General features: G+C 46.1%; 1 protein-coding gene across 1 annotated transcript; it reads left to right on the top strand.

Annotated features, from left to right (window-relative positions):
• The first annotated feature begins 1,912 nt into the window (after positions 1-1,912).
• LOC146190749 (uncharacterized) lies at positions 1,913-21,255 on the top strand. The gene is made up of 9 exons (XM_084600230.1): positions 1,913-1,994; positions 3,879-3,931; positions 6,477-6,622; positions 11,804-11,900; positions 13,080-13,182; positions 14,363-14,448; positions 16,322-16,429; positions 18,260-18,313; positions 21,178-21,255. The coding sequence occupies exons 1-9, from the start codon at positions 1,913-1,915 to the stop codon at positions 21,253-21,255; spliced, it is 807 nt and encodes a 268-aa protein (XP_084456356.1).
• The last annotated feature ends 569 nt before the right edge of the window (positions 21,256-21,824 follow it).

Genomic DNA, 21,824 nt, shown 5'->3' with positions numbered 1-21,824 from the left:
CGCAGGCTAGGAACATTTGCCAAAATTTTCTAAACCAGCCAGTATACACAGACTGCTGTTCTGTTCATCAAATTGCGCTTTTGGATGCCGTCGTCAATTTTTTTCCGCCGTCATTTATTATTTATGTTGCTCGCCCATGCAAACATCTACGAAAACAATCGTCGGCGCCAGAGGCATATTTAAGTCGGGAGTGGATTAGGGATCACCCCTTTCAGCACTTTTCCTCCACCCAAGCCATAAATTATGCAACTGAAAAGCGATGCTGGACCACATTTTTGTTTTTCGGCGAGAACATAAAACGCACATGACTCGAAGGGGGAACACCCTTCGCTTTTAGCCCTATTCCAATGGGGCTTTATTGGAGGCGTGCGTGTAGATGTGAACGCAAGTATGCACCATGATTGGAAAAAAGCGCGACGATGACAGCGGTATCAAGCTGACTGAGAATTAACCTTTCAGGTCCCCACAATCTCAAAAAACATCGACCACTTCCCGCTAAGCAATCTGTACATATAGTTATAAGGTGGTCCATTTGACTACAACAAAACAGGCTGCGTTGCCTGAGAATTTACCTTCACCAAAGTGAACATCCCGGCGCTAGTGACGAACGGCCCGATAACTGGCATCTGCACAAAACAAAGAACGATTAGGCTAAACATTTAAGCTAAAGCAAACATATTAAAATTATTCTGGGCAGAGACGGTAAGAAGCACACACACCCAGAACCTCACCATCAGTAAATAACCCGCGAATGTGTACAGTCGACGTCACCCTTGTGTAGACCGCTCGAGCAAGACATATCGGGCTACAAAAGTCGAAAATAGACTCCAGCTCCAGACTTCTGGGCTATAGGTGCTAGTGTCTACCTTGGTTTCGGCCATTTGTGGCACCACTACCACTCGAGTGTTGCCGCAAGAACCTACCAGCTGCGGCGATATCTGGCTTTATTTACAGGGACGTGCGTCTCCTGAGCGCTCCACAAAAGGGTGACGTCGACTGTACAGTCTTTCTCCGCCTCTTTCCGTTATACACAATGCGATAACCTTTTCAAAGATGAAGCAACAACTAATCAGCCTCTGCGGCACTTGCTCCAAGGTCGACGTTACGGATTAGAAAAACATCATAAAGTAGGTCTACTATAACAAATTTTACACCAGCGCATGCCTTTCACCGGGATCAGTAATCAACACTACTTAGTTTGCTAAACAACTCGGGTCGTGAAACGAGTCTGATAACGATAACACCTCGCTGCAATACTAGCCAATCAGTGTGCTGAAGGAACACCTAGCACTCTAATATTCTTGCTGCTAGCTCTCCGCAGACCGATGTTCATAATTTCAGAGCTTATCGACTATTCATATACTGTAAGGGAGCCTAACTGGCTTGCAAAAACTATATATACCTATAAGTGCACAGAAATCCTCCTCATCATCATCAACCGGGCTATACTCAATGTAGGGCGAAGGCCTCTCCCATTATACTCCAATTAACACGTTCATGTGCTAGCTGCATCCACTTGACCCTTGCAAACTTCTTGACCTCCTCTGTCCACCTGTCTTTCTGCCACCCCCTGCTACGCTTTCCTTCTCTTGGAATCAAATTTGTTACCCTTAGTGGCCATCGGTTATCCCTTCTTCGCACTGAAGTCCTGCCCATGCCCATTTCTCCTTCTTGACTTCCACTAGAATGTCGTTAACTCGAGTTATTTCTCTGAACCACTCCGCACGCTTCCTATGTCTTAACGTTACACCTACCATTTTCCGTTCTATTTTCTGCGTTAGCCTTCCAAATTTCAACCACATGGGCGAGTACCGGTGCACGAAGACTGAGGACACAAACAAGAGGAATGTCCATCAGTATCAGGAGTTGTTCGTTGCAACTCACGTTCTCCTTGTTGCCCCTCCAGACGGCGATGGCGACCAGTCCTAGTGCGTGGGCCACGGCAGTGAACGAGGACCACCACATGTACGCCAGCATGGGAACCCGGGAGTTCTGACGCCGCCGCCGCCGAACGGTGCAGGAGCAGAAGCAGAAGAAACGAGGTACCAAAGCTAGAGATTAGAATATGAAAAGCACGCTGCACAATTTACAAGACATGCTCCAAGCTTTTGTGTTGATAGCGAAGTGGCTTTGTTGTGATGCCGTGACACCACCTGCTCGATACCACGAAAGCTCACGTCCTCAAGGCGCCACGGGGTCATGCTAGAAGCTCCTTTCACTAAACCTCGCTCTTCTAAAATCGCCGCGTGATTGGTGCATAGTCATGATCACGGTGTTAGAATAGAAAAGTGTCTCAACGAGCGCTCCGTGCGTTTCACAGAAACGCTCGTAGTTCCCGACGCTCTGACAGATGGCGCCACACGACTGCGCTCGCTTTTGGAGTTATAACCGGGGAAGTAATTTGGGCACCAATAAACGTTGGCAAGAAAATGCTGTAATTAGGAAAACACATACTGACCGTCAATAGGAGCAATTAATTTCAGTACAAAGTTTAGGCGAAATGAGTAAATACCAAAAAATAAGCTGCATGCTTTCTTATAACCGTCAGTGTGCAGTCGTTCTCGTGATGTTCAGTTTTTTAACGTGTCAGAAACATTGGAATTTTCAACAATTCGCTCGTAACCAGGGCGATAAAAGTGAATGCCTGCACTGATCAGTCATCGGTAATTGATTATCCCGACGAACCGACAAACTTCCAGGGGATCCTGGAGTGCAGATTGTCTGAGCAGCGGTGCGGACCGCGATGAGCAATCGTAATTCTTTCTTCATAGCGAGTTGAGCTGAGAAGAATCTGATATCTTCTGTTTTATTTATAACGTACATTAAATTACCTAACTTGAAATTATTTGCATAATGAGAAATTGTCTCAAGCAAGCACGACAAAAAAAAAAAAAAAAAACACATGCAGGCCTGTGCTGCGATTCTGTCCGCTTGGTAAATGGACATATACTATATTACTCGTAATTAATCTCATAAGATTGCTTAGGAACAAATGACTAGCTTTACTGTCAAAGGGCAAAAAATAATCGGTGTCGCTGCTGAGAAAAACAGCACATGTACGACTTACAAGTCAAACAGTACGAAAATTATTGACCTCGATCGCTCGTTTTTATAAATGCTCCTGACTCCATCTAGTTCGAGTCGATGCCAGCCAAAGCAAGAGCTCGAAGGTAAAATATACGACGACCTTCAAACAAAGCTGAAGCGGCACGATGCGGTGTTCGAGGAGGATGATTTTTACGGGACCTCCTCTGCAGAAGTACGGGTCCTGATTTTCCGCATCATCTTGATGACTATGTCGAACAGCTCGTGAAGAACACGGTGTTTCTTAGGAATTCCAACATTGTGCTTGTCACCACGCATTTTTTCTTTTAGTTTTCCTGACTTTTGAGTAGTGTGCAGGACAGTCATCGAACCTTAATTGTTGACACCGCATCCTTAGCTAAAACATGGTCAGTGCGGCGTACGTACGAACTTGGCCTTTGTAAATTTCTTGTTACATTTTCTACACCGAAATGAAGCTCGAAATTCTTGTCACATAAAAAGTCTGAAGGTTTCAGCAAACAGTGCTTACATGGGATGTCGTTTATCAACACATTTAGTGTTATATTCGCCCTTTAAGTACCTAAAACAGCGACTTTTCTTTGCACGGCTGTATCCTGTAGTGCATCGCGGAGCAAAGCCCTTTGCTCCAACCGTCAAAGCGCCAAAGTGTGTCGCCTTTGGCGACACACTTGCTTTCTATATTGGGTTAACTTTTGTACGGTACGTAACTATCCTCCATAACCACACCTTTGGGGAAAGCTAGACGTGTGCACCGGCCTCTTCAGTAGTCCAAATGATGAAGGAATTTAATGTGCGGAAACCCTCTCTTACAGGTGACAAGGGCAGCGATATATTCCCAACTTACATCTTCAATGCCGATGACAAGGTAGAGATCCACTAGGCTGCTGATGTAGAACGAAGCCACCACCAGGGAACCGGCGATTTTTACTTCTGGCAGGAAAAACACCGGCTGTGAATTATGATATGTAATTGCGACACCTTGATTACGATGCCTAATAACATAATGCACTTAGCATTCGTTACGTCGGAGGCATCGAATCGCGATTCACCAATACGTGGGTATTAGATGTGAGCGACGCTAGAGAAGTGTAGGGTACGCTGCTCGAGATCTAGACAAGTGTGTGCACCAAAGCACTACGCGGACTACATTGCGAGGCTCGAGCCTGAGATTCAAAACCAGAGCATGGCCCACGCCAATGGCTTCAAGCTTGTTACAGCCCGGACTCGAATGTAATGCCCAGCTGGGCTCCAAGGGTATTTAAATAAATAAAATAAAATAATTCCTCTCATGAGCCTAGGTCCGGTAGGCAAGGCTCAGCGTGACTCGACCTGGCCGGCGGGCACGTTTCCGCAACCGCGAAAAAAAAAAAAAATGCTTACTGCGTGCAAATAGACTCTTATACAGAAGAAAAGCAATAATCAATGAACACGTTAAAGAGCAATACAGCTTATTTGGTTTCGTAATCTGAAAAGAGGATATGAAGCGGGTTCCCAAGCTCGGCTTTTTGAACGGCCACCACGCCTGACAGCTTATCCCCACCGCCAGCTGGAAACGAAGGAAGCAGCGGCAGCCCTCGGCATTCCGCCGTTACGAACACCCAGCCCTTCTTAGGAGCCCGTGCAGCACCACGCCGACGCAGCGACGCAGCCTAGTGAAAGCAAGCCGCAGCATTCGGCATTCCAGCCCTTGTTCGGAGCCCGTGCCACACCACGCTGACGCAGCGAAACAACCCAGTGACGGCGAGCTGTAAGCGAAGCTGAGGCAGATGCTTTAATTAAATATGTTGAAAAGTATATCCCAAGTCTGTCCTCCATCTCATCATGCCCAGTGTGGACCCAGGACCACTTAAGTAAATCGAGTCATTACAAATCTGCTCTTTAGTCGGCGAATGCAATCGTTAAAATGAGCCGTGTGTCAAGAATTACAACGCTCTGCTGAGAACGCCACCGCTGCTGGATTCTGCAGAGCAGGCAAAAGCAGCCTGAAAAACACCGCTTTTAATTGACTGAAAAGTATCGTTCAAGGTGGCCCGGCTTTCGTGCACGGCGTCACTTGGACATTGGACTTCATAGCGCCCGATAAAATTGGTCTGTGGATTATGCAGCTAAGTCTTATATTATTTCCAGTTAGCGAAGACCACTGGCAGGATTCAGCGTGGGATTCCTTCATTTTCGATATAACTTTGGCAGCGAGCCCCCCAAAAAAGGTACCATTATTTCTTATATTTCTCTCCTGAGAAACTACAGCAGGCACCAAAAAGTAAATAGTCGCTGAGCAACCCCTCTCTCATCCACAACATGGTCATATTTCATTTTAAGGCTGAAACCTTTATAGGCTCATAAGAGTCCGTTCGTGCGTGCATCCGCGAGAAGTGTCACACTTCGCGATATTCCGCGGGATAGCGCGAGTTGTGACGTCATCACCTGGTGACGTAAACGGCCTTGACCGGACGTGGCGTCATCATAACATTACATTTGGTCATGTCTAATACTCGAAACTGACGTCGTGATGACGTCACGTTCAGTCATGACAGATGACTTCAGCGGGAAATTCCCGCATATACGAATCTGACACCGCCTGGCCGGGCGTCCGATGCTGGCGCCCGTGCTGCGCCTTTCATTTGGCGTTTCCTCGAACGCCGCACCACCTAGCATACATAAGCGGACACCGTAAAGCAGGAATCAGCGGCGTTTCAAACAAAGTTTTTGATCTCATCGCACTTTAGAGGTCCAATTTGCCCTCTAGAATTTTTGTTTTGTTGTTGTTGTTGTTGTCACTACTCGAACGCCCCGGGAAACGGCGGACCCGTGCTTTTTATGAACGATACCGAGCCCGGCCCGACCCGTGTCAGACCCGGGCATGTGTTCCCTGGGACCGCCATTTTAACATGGTTTGGCCCGGGGAACATAAGCCCGGACCGAACCAGGCTCGGTGTCGTTCATAGAAAGCACGTATCCGCGTTTCCTGGGGCGCAGGGGCTGGCCAAAGAGCGAGCGATTTTTCCTGCCTGGATCACCAGCCACGGTCCCAGACGTTCGTGCATGCCCAAGCCCGCGTAGTGCTTTAGTCTGCAAGTAGAGGGAGTCGTGTGCATAGAGAGAAAGTTCGCTGACACCCTACAAACGTGGGGCCATGTATTTATAGACTTCGAATACTATTAAAGCAATTTTGCAAGCAGTCCTTTCCTGAGTAGATAATTATTCTTTAAAGTAGGGTATGTCATTTTTATACGGTGTAAAGCTAAACCTATATCTGAGGACAGCCTACCAACGCCTGTCTACTAATTATCCCAGCCCTTTCACATGCTGCACAAGTAGATGCACCCAGGTAATAGTCCTGACCTACAAATACTTTGAATCTAAAGGCCACATATAAATCTTGACTAGGAAAGAGTCCCGACTCCCCGCAGTACGAGATGGTCGCACCTTCTGGGTTGCTGTCGACGGAGCTGAGCTTGAGTTCAACGGCGACTTCTTCAGCCGACAGGACGCAGAATAGGAACACCACCATCAGCACGCTGTTCAAGGTCTGCACAAGAGGATCGCAGCAACGAAAGTGAGCGTCCTGATGGAAAATGTTGCAGACGTTGGCGTACCACTTTCTTCGCTGAAGACTCCGTCGTTAGCGGCGAAAGAGGGACGTCAACAGCTGCATCACTGTCCATACCTGCACAACCTTGCCCTCCTCCCCCCCATCTGTCCCCCAATTGAGCTCATCTTGACAATATTCTTTCTGACAAGTTTTCTGTTACGACATACCTAAGGCTACAATGCCAAAGCCGTTACCCCAGAAAGGAAGTTCGTCGTGCTATGTCTTCCAAAAAGAATTCCTCCGGTGAGCAACAGTATCAATGTCGTTCACCAGGATTTTCATATGTCGTCAAAGATTACGTCCGCAACTAGTGGGATTTATAGTCTGTTTTCTGGCGCTGCTCTTGCTGTACAGTATACTTCTGTTTTAATGTATAATAGTTAATTAGTAAACTAATAGTTACGTAGAAATCTGGCGGAACAGACTCAAATTTGGAAGTTGCGCCGACTCACGAAGAAAATGCTGCTTATAGTCTGTATTCCAGGACGGTTCTTGAACATCAGCCGATCGAAGCAGTCGTCCATCGTGGAATGCTGAAGGTGGTGTCCACTGCGGGAAGGGTGTTTCTTCATCAAGATATTTTTATTGCCTCTTCGTATGTGCAGATCAAAGCCACATGAGTACCATCATACCACTACATTTTGTTTATAAATTTTTGTGTTTAGCAAAATTTTGCGTTTGGAATGTGGCAAACTATAAACTCTGCCAACTTCTTGGCCAGGCACAGATGAGCGATAAACAGTAGAAGGACCTAACTTCAGACAGTTCTGGAAGAGTTATTCCCAGCTGACGGGAACAGTCTACATCACAAATAAGTGGTCGCGTTGAAGTGATTATGAAAATAGAACAGGAATGTGAGCCAGTCGATGTACTTGCATCACGCGTCAGCATGAGAATACAAAAACGAACTCAGCATATATATATATATATATATATATATATACGCAGACATTTTGGAGGGAGAATGAGGGGCTCGTTACTATAGAATTCAACGGGGCCAACAGTTTACAGTCCAAGGCAAACGTTGGGGATTTTATTTTTATGTTTAGTTGTAAATTGTCAGCGATAAGAATTAGTCTTGTGATGCTTTTCAATGATAAAGAATGTAAAATGAAAAGCGGCTCCTTCCGCTTTTCATTTAATATTCTTTATCATGGCAAGCCATCCAATTTCCGAATCTTCGCACTATCTCCTTGGCTTCCTGCGTCGGAAAGACTATGATGGCACTCGATCGATTTGAGGAGCATCTAGACACCATCGCCTTCCTCCCGCATACACAAATTGGCTTTCGGCCCCACGTCTCCATTCAAGGCCTTTTCTTAATCCTCCAACACCGTGTTCTCTGCCCCCCTTCTGTCCAAGCCCAGTCGATGTGCGGAAGGCCTTCGACAACATAAGCCATAATTACATATTCAACTGCATCCAACAAACCGCATGCGGTCACAATGCATAGCAGACACATATTTCCTCAATTTACAGGGCCGCACAGCCCAATTTCACTTGTACGATAACCTCACCCCGTCTATCTTGCTCACCGTATTACACTTCAAGATGCAGCGCCCTCGAGTGGTTCCGCTAGCTCGAACATTGCAGGAGATTCCCCACCTCCATCACGTCATGTATGCCGACAACCTCACCCTCTGATGCACTTACAGGGCACCCGGAGAGGTAACGAACACTTTGCCGCAGGACTTATATACCGTCTGCTCATTCCTCTTCCAACTGCTGGCCTCCAAACTGCTCCTGAATAATCAGAACTTCCGCTCCTTTCTAGTAAGCTTATCAAGGCTCTGTTCAGTTCCTCTCTCTCTCTTTCTTTCGATCAGCAATCAGCCCAACCACTAGTAACATTTTATAAGTTACCGTGGATGCAGCTTCCCGTCAAAAGCAACCCCTCTGCCATCACCGAGGCCATCAACACCTACCACTGCGTGACACAATTGGTCCGACGGGTTGTGAAAAGGCGCGCCGGTCTGCACGAAAAAGAAGCTAGTCAATTGGCTCATTCCTCCGCACTTAACAAAATTCTTAACTATATGCCTTACTATACATTAGCACAGATGCAGCACACCAAGCTTGCATCCGCGCTTAATACTCTGTACAAGGCGACCCTGCAGCTGCCCATCCAGACCTCAAACCAACGCTTATACGACGCTGGTCTCTTTCCTCCTCTCCTATCCATTATCGACCTCCACCGTGATCGCCATATTGCTCTCCTTGGTACTCTTCAAGGGAGCTGGATTCTGGCAAAGGCTGGCATCCCACACATCTGCCTCCCACTTTATGTGCCAGCGGACTCCCTCCCATCCCCCGTAACATGACCCCCGGTCTTCATGAGGGACGACGACAAGCTCAAGATTTTCATCACTTTCCTCTCTTCTCCACACATACCATGGCGTAAACAGATGTGTCACACACACAAGACATTGGTTCCGCCGCGTATGCTATTTATACCTCGAAGTCACCCGTTCTTCAAACTTATACCTGTAGCCCCTATCTAAATCCTCCCAGTATCATCACCTCAAACTTTTTCTGATAGTGCACTATCTCCAGTCATCCTCACAGATACCCGAGGTGCCAGTAATGTCGTCTACACTGACCCACAGGCTTTTCTTCTGTTCTATTCAAAAGAGTACACTACCCCAAGACCTAAGAGAGGATCTCGAAGAAGCACTGTCACTTCTCTGTCCAGCAATCCTCACTTTTACGTAGATTTCTGGTCATGCAGTGACTGTCGAAAATGACTTAGCTAGCGCGCGACATTCAGTACAGGGCGCCCCAACGATCCTCTAGGTCAGCTGACCTACGAGTGGTGATGCATTAGGCTACAAACGTACCAACCGTAAAAATTACAAGAACTTCAGGCTGTACCTCATCAATCTCCTTAGCCCCACCCTGGTCTTACCGCACCGAAATCACACACGTTTCGCAAAATCCAAACACTCTCCTCACCCCTGCTCGTCTCAGACCCCACTTGCTCCAATTGACTCTATTTATGTGACGGCTCTTTATGTGAAATTGGAACACTGTCTATTTTCCCGCCTCGTCGCCTCGTCACTGTTCAATCCTCCCAGTTTCCTTCCCCCTTCCCATTCTCCTGGCGTGCCTGGCTGACATCGGATCAATGGTACGATCAGTTGTTGATCGTACCATTGATCCTTGGTACTACGCTGAAAGAATAAAGTGATTCCTTCTCTCTTCTTCAGAGTTGTTCCCCAGTAGTAGATAGCCGGTAGTCGTGTCTCTTGAAGCATCAGAAATGACTCAAAATAATAATTATAATAGTGGAAAAGGTCTATGTGGCCTTACGTGCAGATTCAAGATTCTTCTTCTTTTGATGCACGCCCGGAAGGGGGCAGTGCACGTTGTGCGCTTCCACTTGTCGTTTCATAAGCCACACATGTTGCCCGTCTAAAGAATGCGGCATATAAGTCCAGTTCTGAACTGCCTGCATTTTTTTTTTACCCTGTGATCATTAAATGAAGGAGAACGGCGTTAATTATGGGAAACTGTGCCAATCGGAAAGCAGTTTCAGGCTGTTGGAGTAAGATGAGGATTTCAAGAAAGAAGAAACACGACGCTTCCATTTCGACTACTGCCATTATCATCATCTCGAGAGGACAGAATGGCGGAACCAGCGGCAGCACCAGTGGCAGCATCCCCACCCCCTGCTCAAAGGTGAATCGGTTTTCCTATCGCTCAACGCCGCCCTCCCCAGCCCAATCTTGTACATGCCTCTAACATGTCCTTCGTGCTCGCTAGCACGTTTACTTTTGTAGTCAGCGCTGTCACAATGCTCGCGCGTGTTAAGCGATATAATTTTTGCTCCAGAATAATATATCCTCTCTATTTCAATCGTACTTCTAATTACATTACTAATTTATGCGATTACAGAAGTAAACATTAAAAAAAAAAGACAAAGTACAATCCCCAATGCTTTCCTTGGCCTCGCTGACTGTTGGCTTCTTTCCTTCATGTATTATACCGAGCCCCCTCGTTTCCACTTCATTTATCGGCTTATATATAATCCTCGAATCTAAGCCGACCTAATACTTCCTCCCCCCCCCCCCCCCCCCCCCCCCCCCCCCCCCCCCCCCCCCCATCCCGTGTTATTAAAAAAAAGTTAACAATCGGTCTAGATTTGCATAAATGCGGTATGTGGCGAGAGGCAGATTGCAGGAGCTTGTTCCACTCTAAGGCTGTCTGGCTTATGTTTAATTGTTCAGGAGGGTTGTTTGATAGGCCAGTTGGTGAGACATTGTAAAACTGAAAACCGCGGCAGGCACATGACAGCAGGAGGCGACGACATAGGGTGATACGTGGAACTGAAATTTTATGGAAAACATTGATGGCTTTTATAACCAAGTGGCGCATGTGGTCTTATAATCAAGTAAGAAAATATGTAACGTCGAAAGAAGACCTTTGGCGAACCAGAAGACAACCTCGCGCACGTGAAAGCCAACAAAGCCGTGCCATATATGATACGAGCTACACATAGCAAAATGACCAACCGTATTAAAAACTTGAAAGATTAGCGCCATACGGGGCAGCAAGACATTAAAACTGTTGTAGAAAGGAACCAAAGGCGCATGAAAAGAAAAGAAAATGAACAAAGCACCCAAAGGTCCCATCGCAAGAATACCCACTTGCGTCACGCGCTTGTCACAGGGGTATGCTTGCCACAGAATATATCATAGCGAAACATTGCCTACAGATTTGATAACACACTGCTTTCTTCCGATGAAATGGTGTTGTGGCTTCCCACCTTTATTTATTTCAATGTGAGTGAGTGAGTGAGTGAGTGAGTGAGTGAGTGAGTGAGTGAGTGAGTGAGTGAGTGAGTGAGTGAGTGAGTGAGTGAGTGAGTGAGTGAGTGAGTGAGTGAGTGAGTGAGTGAGTGAGTGAGTGAGTGAGTGAGTGAGTGAGTGAGTGAGTGAGTGAGTGAGCGAGTGAGCGAGTGAGCGAGCGAGCGAGTGCAGAGCGCTTGAATGGGTGAGCTGGGAATTGATATATTATACATCTATATATATTGCGATGCGAAAGGGCACTGAACAAGGTTGAAGGGCAGTCTCGGTTTGCAAGCCGAGCCGCCCTTACTATCAAGAGTGTAAAACGTGCCTCTTTTCTGTTGTGACGACTACTCAGGCCGCCCTCTGCTCGTGGCTGCTGTCCAGCGGGTTGCTACTTCTGCTTCCACCTGCGGAGCCGCTCCAGCATCCAGAGCTTCGCAGCGCTCTGCTTCGTAAGGACGCCACAGCTAGATCTTCATGCTTCCTACCTCATGCTATGGCATTCAAGCGCTAGAGGGGGCTTTGTTTACCGCGTATGCATGACACACGTGCGGACAAAGTCTAAACTGAGCGCTGTGTACAAAATAGAACAAGAGCGGTGTGTGATGATGACTTCGTTATACAGTCCACGACAGTTTGAGTATTTGAATGATTTCGCGCCAAGCGGGTGCAGAGATGCAAAAGATCTGCAGCAAGGCTATTACAACTTTTGCGCAAATGCATTACCATTGGTGTTACGTATATTATACCCAGACGGGAACGCCTAACAGAGCCCGGTATCGAACAGCGCAACATCGTTCCGCATTCGCTCATTCGTATAGTTGATGCAGTCACATCTCTAAGGTTACAGCATACAACGAAGCGGGGTAAGAAAAAAAAATGGGCACAAAAAACTAAGCAAAGTAAGTCAAGTGTGGGTGAAGCAGTCCAACCTTGCATAGGTTCTATAGTATATTCTACTCACAGTATTCATGCCTGCTCCAGCCTTTTATCTCAACATTGCAGTTAAGGCTTGCGGATCCTCCGAGGGAATCACGAAATTCTTTGAACTGTCTCTTGATCGACGCAGCCGTTCATCGCCTCATATGTACTTTTGGCCCGCAAACAGTTTACTTACGCTTGATATCCTAGAATCATGTGCAACTGCCTGTTTCAAACGCGAAATAACCACAGGAAGAGGAGAGCGCGAGAGCGCACAAAAGCCCACTACAAGACCACGTCCGTATAGCGCTGCACCATTCCGTCATTTAGTTCCTTAAAATGTTCACTTCCTATTTTGCACCAACACGGCAACATAGATAACAATAGTAGAGTTAATACATATGGGTAGTACTGAGAGCGCCTCATAATTGGTGTGTGCTTACACTATGAGGCTACTTATTGCATGTAGCACGAGTTTGATGATGATTTTAATGGTTTACCTGCAATTTCCTGGATAGGGCACCGAAGGCAGCTGTGGGCTATCCCTTATTATTGCTCTAATATAGTTATAACATCTCGTTCTGATGTAATGCGCGCTGTTTGCAGTACGCGTTTATCCCTTCAGTGAGCAGCCGCGCAATGCCGTTAGCACCATATCGCCTGAGCCGATTCCTTGTCTAACAGTGCTTTTCCCCCTGTCAACGGTGCAGATTTCGAATGCCCTGCTGCTGCTGATCCTGTTCTTCATCGTCGTGAACCCCGAAGAAGCGACCGTCTATATTAAACTCAGCATCGTTCACACCACCTTGAAAGGCAAGTGGACGCTCTGATCTCTTATTCCTTGTTGTCACAGTGCGACAGGGCACTAGAAATAAAATGAGTGCCTTAATGTCAGCGGATTCAGCTAATATCTGAAAAAGGGTCTCAGCAAACCCTTTTCTTTTCAGATCATTTATTGTTGTTACGAAGATCTTAGTTTTACACGCCTGTGCAAGTCATATGCGCTAAAACACGATCACTGTGTGTGTGTGTGTGTGTGTGTGTGTGTGTGTGTGTGTGTGTGTGTGTGTGTGTGTGTGTGTGTGTGTGTGTGTGTGTGTGTGTGTGTGTGTGTGTGTGTGTGTGTGTGTGTGTGTGTGTGTGTGTGTGTGTGTGTGTGTGTGTGTGTGTGTGTGTGTGTGTGTGTGTGTGTGTGTGTGTGTGTGTGTGTGTGTGTGTGTGTGTGTGTGTGTGTGTGTGTGTGTGTGTGTGTGTGTGTGTGTGTGTGTGTGTGTGTGTGTGTGTGTGTGTGTGTGTGTGTGTGTGTGTGTGTGTGTGTGTGTGTGTGTGTGTGTGTGTGTGTGTGTGTGTGTGTGTGTGTGTGTGTGTGTGTGTGACAGTAGTTCTTGCTAACGATGTGAAACAGCAACTAAACCTCTCCTGCATTCGGTTTACTTTGTTCGCGTGCCCGCACATGTTAAGGGCTAGTTTGCAGTATATGAACGATTCTCCATTAAGTCGCTGTCATGCCATTCCAGGTCGGCTTGAATTTTCTAGGGTAGCCTTATCAGTTCAAATTAGCTTCAGTCAGTTTCAGTTTTAGTTCTTCATTTTAGAAGCTGGCACACATGTAACTCCTGGAGTTGTCAAATCCACACAGAAGTAACAAGACGGTGCACACATGTCACAAAAGCGAGAATTTACTGACTTTGAGATTAAAAACATGCCTCCATTTACGAGATTGCATATTACACTACAGACTTTGACATAATTGCGCATGATGTCTACTCAATTTTCGACGTTATTTCCATAGTCTTTGTATAACATGTGACGTGTTACTAATTACCTATCATGATGTACCCCAATCCTGCAACATCCTCGACAGAGGCTAGTAGTATGTTCAAAATAAATAAAATAAGTTATTGATACAATCACCCCGTATTCTTTCATTTACTGTTTTTCAATTAAGAAAGTCTACCATACGCACCCTTCTCTTCTTTTCTTCTGTGCACAGAGGTTACGCTCCTGCCCATACCTTACGTCATCACGACTACGCTGAGCATCATGGTGGACCTGCTGCTTTTAATCGGCATCGAAGATGTAAGCGTAGTATTGAGTCGGGCTCCCTCTTGTGAATAAATTGAGAAAAATATTCGGGCCATTTTTGCATCCAGATGATTGCGTTGACGCCATGAGTAATAAGGAGCGTTCACAGACTTCAGAGCAGCGGCCGTAATTTTTTAATTTAGTTTGGTTTGTAGGATTTGACGTCCTAAAGCGATTCAGGCTACGAGAGACGCCGTAGTGAAGGGCTCCGGAAATTTAGACAACCTGAGGTTCTTTAACGTGCACTGACATTGCGCACCACACGGACGCCACTCGGTTTCGCCTCCATCGAAACGCAGCCGCCGGTGATCGAGATCGAACATGGGAACTCCGGCTGAGTAGTCGGGCATCTTAACCACCTCACCACCACGACAGGTTTTGCATTTGGAACTCTGCAAAAAGCCGCCGGCCTCTAACAGTATCATTGATCGTCTCCTGATACGGTCTATGCAGTGCTAACGCTATGCGTGGGGCAACAAAAAAAAAAAAGGAAAAAAAAGGAAGAAAATAATAAACCACCCTTGACGTCACCTTAATACCTACTTCCTGTTGGTCGTGCAGTTGAGGAAGGTTAAAATTACGGCTCGGTGTTCATATTAGCGCCGTAATTCAGCCATAATTAAGATATCAAGACAAAATTGCAGCACTGACAGCTTGAAGTCAAGTGTTAAACGCGCTTTCTGGAGGTTACAAAAGATTCTGCAAGTGCAAAGTTTGATTATTTTCTCTGAAAGATGCTTCGATGCTGATTTTACCCTCTTCATTCTGCTTACGATGGTGGCTTCGTTCATATCTTGCCTGCTTTTCCGCTGTGTGATAAGCTTGCTGATTAACCACAGTAATGATCGTGGACAGAGGATTGAGAACTGACCGGCTAAAAAAAAAAAAAAAAAAATGAAAAAAAAAACAAAAAAAAAAAACTCGCCATTAAAAAAGACTATTCGGCTCCTCAAAATCTTAAAGCTTCTTATGATTTAAGGGGAGAGGGAACCCAAAAAGAAGCTGGGCCCTCCGTGAAAGACATGACAAAAGCTAACGGTTAGTGGTCAATATGCGTGTATTTTAGATACGCATGATAACGGTGTAGTTTTACCAGACGCTTATCAAATGATAGATTGGTTATAGTTTTTCTGTGAAGGGAATACATGAGCTTTTAAATCACAAGTGAAAGCACGAGGTTAAAACGTTCGTTTAGACATTGAAAAAAAAAAAAAAAAAAAAAGCACATTTTTCGCTATATGTTCAGGATATGGTGACCCTGGCATACGCATCATGATGTGTCGCCGTGTAGTACATCTTTCTCTTCTCAAAACGTGTGTTCATCGTAACGGTGGATAAAATTACCTGCGGTCATGCAGAATACAAATGTAGACTTTTCATCGGTGGTAAATTTTTACCCGGGTCTTTGAAACAACATAGTTTCGCGAAAAAGAAAAGAAAATGCAGTGAGTATATATGCTCGACTTTTCTAAAAAAAAACTGGTCATCATTCGGGCAGGTGAGTTTTGATAACGGGTTAAGTCGCGCGTTTTCCTCCGCAGAGTTTGTGACCCCAAAAGCGTCACAAGCAGCTCCCAGAAGTCAGAGAGCTATTTTTATTCTGTTACTGATAGTTCTAATCTTGAAAACGCGTAGAAAAAGCGAAATTAGGTTATCGTCTTCGCAGGGCACAATTAATTAATTTTGCATAAGTCATGTTAAGCTAGATTAGGTTAGTTTAGGTTAGGTTAGGTTAGGTTAGGTTAGGTTAGGTTAGGTTAGGTTAGGTTAGGTTAGGTTAGGTTAGGTTAGGTTAGGTTAGGTTAGGCACTCCTTATTGTCTGCTCTAATTCTGTTGATGCACACGGGCGACGCGCTGCCTCTGCAGAACTGCCGGGAAGTGCTGCAAGTGTACATCGGCTGGAGTTCGGCGTGCACAGCATTCGAGGCTGTCTCGTGGGTTGGCTTCATGGCCTGGAAGGCGAACGGCGAGAACGTGAGTGAAAGAGGCCGCAGTGCCCCCACTACGCATGTGCATACGTTCACTCGCTGCCACACTGTTTGGACGCGAGCTTTCGGTGTTAAAGAAGCTATTCTTTTTGTTTTCTTTTATCATGAGAGCGGACGCGAAGCGATTGCGACCATTTGATTTTGTCTGCTGATGTTGCCTGCCCTTTAGTGCCATATTAATAATAATCATCATCATCATCGTCGTCGCGTGCCATGTCTCGTCTGCTCTGCAGATAACAACCGTACTCTAATCGAGCAAAAATGCATATTGGTACGAGAAAATGAAGAAGTCCCATAATTTAACGAGAGGCACCGAAAATGCAAGTGAAACACTCGCGATTAATTGCTAGTTGACTTTTTTCTTCACAACTTACTTCTTTCTGGTTCCATACGTAGATAAGAGGCAGTCCATAATATAACTAGCGTTAGCAGCCATTCGCTCCACACATTCAGAAACGCACTCCACAACTCTTCTAGAAAACGCACAATAAGGACTTCAGAGTACCAAGCACTGAGTTAAAATCATTTTCAGATACAAAACGAAGACGTGCTGACTGGCGCGTTGTTTTGCACGCTATAAATGTCAGAATGTAAATTAAATGAATCACTTGTAGCATTAGAGAAACCTCTATTAAATTCCACTGGAAGAAGGCAGTCATATTCCCCCTTTTGCTGCTACTACAAGATGGGTTCTTCAGTGAACATATTTTCGTGCGACCGCCTTGAGTGTAAAGCATTACATAGCAATGCATAGAAAGCATTTCGAAAATAAACCTGTTTTATTTCTCTATTTTTATGTTGTTTTAATCGGCCCCGTAGGTGGACGCAATTATATAGGTGCTCATTTTAGTTGAGCCCCCCAGAACAAGTCTCTCTCTTTTTTATTGCCCCTATTACGCGACACATCCATTGACAACCTAATATATTAAAGAGTAATTATTTGCCTTTTAAGTTCTTATTTACCAACTCGGCAATAATACGTACTATTACTAGTGCGTAGTCTCTATCTTCTACGTGGAGCCCAGAGCCGCTTACGGGTGCGTTTAGTCTTTTAGTTGTTTTAGGTCTCGTGGCTATGCGGTCTGCAGTTGGCAAACACGCACCTCCGAAGCTACTTGTGTGTTTTCTTTTTCTTTCTTTGCGAGTATTATCGAACGGCCTTTTTACAGCTGCAAAGAGTTAGGTGTGAGTAATCGTTTTTTTTTGTTTTTTTTGCACGCAAAATGTTTATTCTCAAAGTGAGAATTTGATTTGAACGAGTCAGTGACCTTTTGGGTAGCAAGCATACAATTAAAAAAAAAAAAAGAGCGCGTGCCGTTCGTGCCGAGGTCGCGACTCCGAGAATTCACCTGGGTAGTGAACCTTCAAATAAAGTAGGAGCTATGACGATCAGCCAAACAAGTTTTTTTTTTTTTTTTTTTCGAGAGCTGTTAGGTATTACAAAAAACGCAGCTAAATTTTTCTTTCTTTATTTTTATTTTTTCTTTTTTTGCTCAGTGACGCCAGTGCGCCTTGCTTAATCGTATTATATTTTCTATGTATCGCACCGGTCTTTTTTTATTTGCAAGCCGTTTTTTACTCTCTCTATTCTTTTTCTACCTCAAGACGGCCACGGACGTACTATTGTAGACATATATATACCGGTTTCCCAGCTACGTCAACGCGCGCGCGCAAGAGTGGTCTGGCAAACCGGTATACGTCTACCCATAATACGTCTCCGTCAAGCTAAAGCTCTCTGTTAGTTAACTGAATCACATTGTCGGTTTCGCTGATAATTTGGGCATTCCTTTTTTGTTTGTTTGCTTTGTTCTTCCAGCTCGGCTTCTTCAAGATGCCCTCGATCATTCTTGTAGTCGTAGTAGTCTTCAAGGTAAGCTCCTATGGTTCAAGGTTGGTTAATGACGACTGGCGGTTTCCTGGCGTTCAGCTATAACTCACTGTATACGCTCAGTGAAATATATTGGGGCAGAGGTATTGGTAACATTCTGCAGCGCAGTACGTCGCTGGCGACAATGTTTGAGTACGAAAACATCAGTTAAACCCCGTGACCAAGAAGATTTTTGCTATTCCTGATGAGCACTCCTTGCATTTCGTCTGAAGAGCATATAACGTCTATACGTACGAAAAGTGCCGCCACTGTTAGCGGGAATGTGGAGAAGGTGCGTCACGAACTGCGGTCAGTGCTTCCCATTTGTGGGCCACTAATGCGTGAGGCTTTTTCAACGCACTGCGTGTATATGCTACAGCAGTATCAGCGTGTGCAGGGTCGGTCACACTTAGCGGGAACGCGACTCGGCGTGCTCACACACCTTCGGAGCGCCATTGCATCGCGCAGGGCACACGAGAAGAGGTGTGTCGAGGTGATGCTTTATGTCTTGTGCCATTTTGTCTCAGCTTGCCATCGACTTTCGCACAATGACGCTCCGCATGTGTTCATCCACGCGCAGCCATATTGCCACAAAGTATGACTGAGCCTGTACATGAATGCGAGTTTATATTAAACAGCAGGCAGCGAAAAACGCGTACTTTTGGTGGCAGATTGCAGCGCCGCTCCTACAAAAAATAAAAATATATCTTGCTTAGTGCATGTCGCGTACTGTTCAGGCTTTTTTTTTTTATTTCCTTTTTGGAAAGGCAGCACGTGGGGATGCGATATAGCTTTTACTTCTGTTTTAATGTTGGTGCTCAGCGCAGTTTTAACAGTCCGCTATCGCTCTGCTGTCGCGCTGAGATATATGGTGACTGATGCGCACACAAAATTAAAAAAAAAATTGTTGTTTTGCGAAGCATGGACTGAGCGGAATAACGGTTAAACGAAAAGAAAAAAGGAAAGAAAAGCAACAGCTGCGCGTAAGGACGCGATCCAGGTGTATTTTATGAAGCCACATGAATTTTGAACCCCTTCTGATGGGCATTTCAAATCAGTCTTTTTCTTTCTTTAATAATTCTTTGTTTTCTAGCTAATTTCACTATGGATGCCGGGTATAAAAAGATTTCCAGTCCCGTTTCCAAATCCGCAGTACGTGCAGGTCTTAATACTGCAGCAGGATCGAGCGATAACAGCGCTCGCTGCCCTTCCCCGATTTGGTATTAACGTCGGCGGAACAGAACTCTACTCTCTATTTGCGCCCTTCCATCTAAACCAGCCGTTACGTCAATTCAGGTCTTCTTGCTTCAGACACGTGTGCGTCGAGCCTACTGTCGCGACATGAACGTCAAAGGCCGACCCACATGGAGCGATTTTCCCGCGGCCAACCTTGCGAACTGCCGCCCGGCGGCCGTTCGCCGCCGCCGGCGGCCGGTCGCCGGCTATCAAACCGGACCAGATATTTTCGCCGGCAGCCGGGCGAACGGCCGCTCCTGGGCGCGATCACCGTGAGATGGCAGCACTTGCTCCGCTCCGCGTCGGCTGCAGCTCCGAGTCGTGCGCACCGACGATGCGAAAAACTTCAGAAAAGTGTGCTAAAGTTTGTTCCCGTGAATAATAAACCAAATGTCAATACTGAATCCTTCCTGATGATCGCTGAGCCGTACCTAGTGGCTGATATAGAAGCAACAGCTGCGATGCAAACAAGGCTCTGCTCACAACCAGCTGCCGCCGTTGCGGCACGGCTGCACCAGTCCGCTTGCACTCCACCTCCGCTAAAAAGTGGAGCCGAAATTATTCATCTTTTGCTTTTATTGTTAGAGAATGGAATTGAGAGTTGGGCAGTTTTATGAATAGACCGTTTACTAAAGCACGAAGGAATTTCATAGCGCCGTTTCATATGTACCATCGATGCAAAGAAAATTAGGCATAGCGACGACTAGGGAGCAGCGCACGGCAGAGCACTGTCGTCCGTCGCGCCAGCGGGCGGCACCGCTTTGGTAAGTCCCGCCATAAGGTGCTGTAAGCGTTATTATTTTGCCTACTTTGATGATACAGCTGAAGCGGGACCTTTTTCGATGTTCTGTTCAACACTGGCTCAAAACCGGCCTCAGAGAAACCCGCCTGCAGTACGCTGTTGCTGCGGCGTCGGACGTATGCTCGGAGGCTGTATACAAGTGCTGTCGGGAGCAATTTGAGACACTCTCTATTTTAAGCATTGCTCTTGAAATGTCATTTAGTGTGAAAAGTTCATTGTTCAAGCGGACCCTGGTCGTGCGTTTTCTCACTCGATCGCCGACGCTGCCGACGCCGCCAGTTTTTCGCTGTATGTGGTTCGGCACGGCGACGGTGCGTCGGCGTTCCGCCGCGCCGCATGAAGTTCGCAGAGAAAGTTCGCTCCATGTGGTTGGCCCTATGCGGTCTTTGTCAATGTGGGTGTGTGAGCAGAGGCGATTTCATAGCCCTAAAGAAGGCAAATTAATCCTTCCCGATGTAAATGCTTTCCAAAAAAAAAAAAGGGGGGGGGGGGATTAGGGGGAGACAAAGGAAAGAGGAACGAAGGGCTTAGCTGCACTTGTTACTAGTTCGTTCGGCGTTCTTTCCAATATAAACAGTGGTAGCGCACTCTGTCCTCGTGTGCAGAGCCTAATATTGGTTATTTTCACACTGATTATAATTACCAAAACATGTACCGTGCGCTCTTCATTATCAAGCAGCAAAAAAGAGCACGAAGTGACAAGCTGTCTGAGTTCCTTCATCTATGTCTTTAGGTGCTTCTTATTGGCTATGAATGTGTATATACGTATATGCCAAATAAGGCTACTTTCTGTCTGCCGGTGTTAACTGACTTTCATCCGTCGGTGCAGGTGTACACGGTGCGCCACCTGCGAGAGTACCTCAAGGTGCTTAAGGACGCCCAGCCCATCACGAGGGCTCCCAGCTAGCCGTGACCAGAAAAAGAGACTAAAAACAGCGAAATAAAGTCACGCAGCGTACACAAAGCTACGCCTTTGCCAATTCGGCTGTCTCAATTTGAAGCAAAAGCTTCTCAATACGCCATGCAAAGCCAAGGTCACCCTTCTTCTAGCTTCCTGTCTTCGTTTTCTTCTTCCTCTTCTCCTCCTTCTTCTTCTTCTTCTTCTTGGTGTCTTCCGAATTTTCTTGCTCCTTTTGACCGGCTTTTCCTTCTGCAAATAAAGAGTTTTACCTCGTGAAACCATTAGTAATAAGGCTTTCGCTTACACACTAAGGTTAAGCTAAACCATCAGCAATTCGGTGCGTGTGTGCGTGCGTGCGTGCGCGTGTGTGTGTGTGTGTGTGTGTGTGTGTGTGTGTGTGTGTGTGTGTGTGTGTGTGTGTGTGTGTGTGTGTGTGTGTGTGTGTGCGTGCGTGTGCACGCGCCCCTGTGATATCCCTCCACGGTGGTACTTAAACGTTAATGCTTTTTTTTTTAAGTGCAAGGACCTCACGCCTGTTTCCAGCAGGGAAGTGTTTTCAGTTGGTGAGGTCACGT

Source organism: Amblyomma maculatum, chromosome 4, assembly GCF_055883805.1.
Source record: "Amblyomma maculatum isolate TAMU_Amacu chromosome 4, ASM5588380v1, whole genome shotgun sequence".
NCBI lineage: Eukaryota > Metazoa > Arthropoda > Arachnida > Ixodida > Ixodidae > Amblyomma > Amblyomma maculatum.
This window is presented reverse-complemented; position numbering and strand designations above follow the sequence as displayed.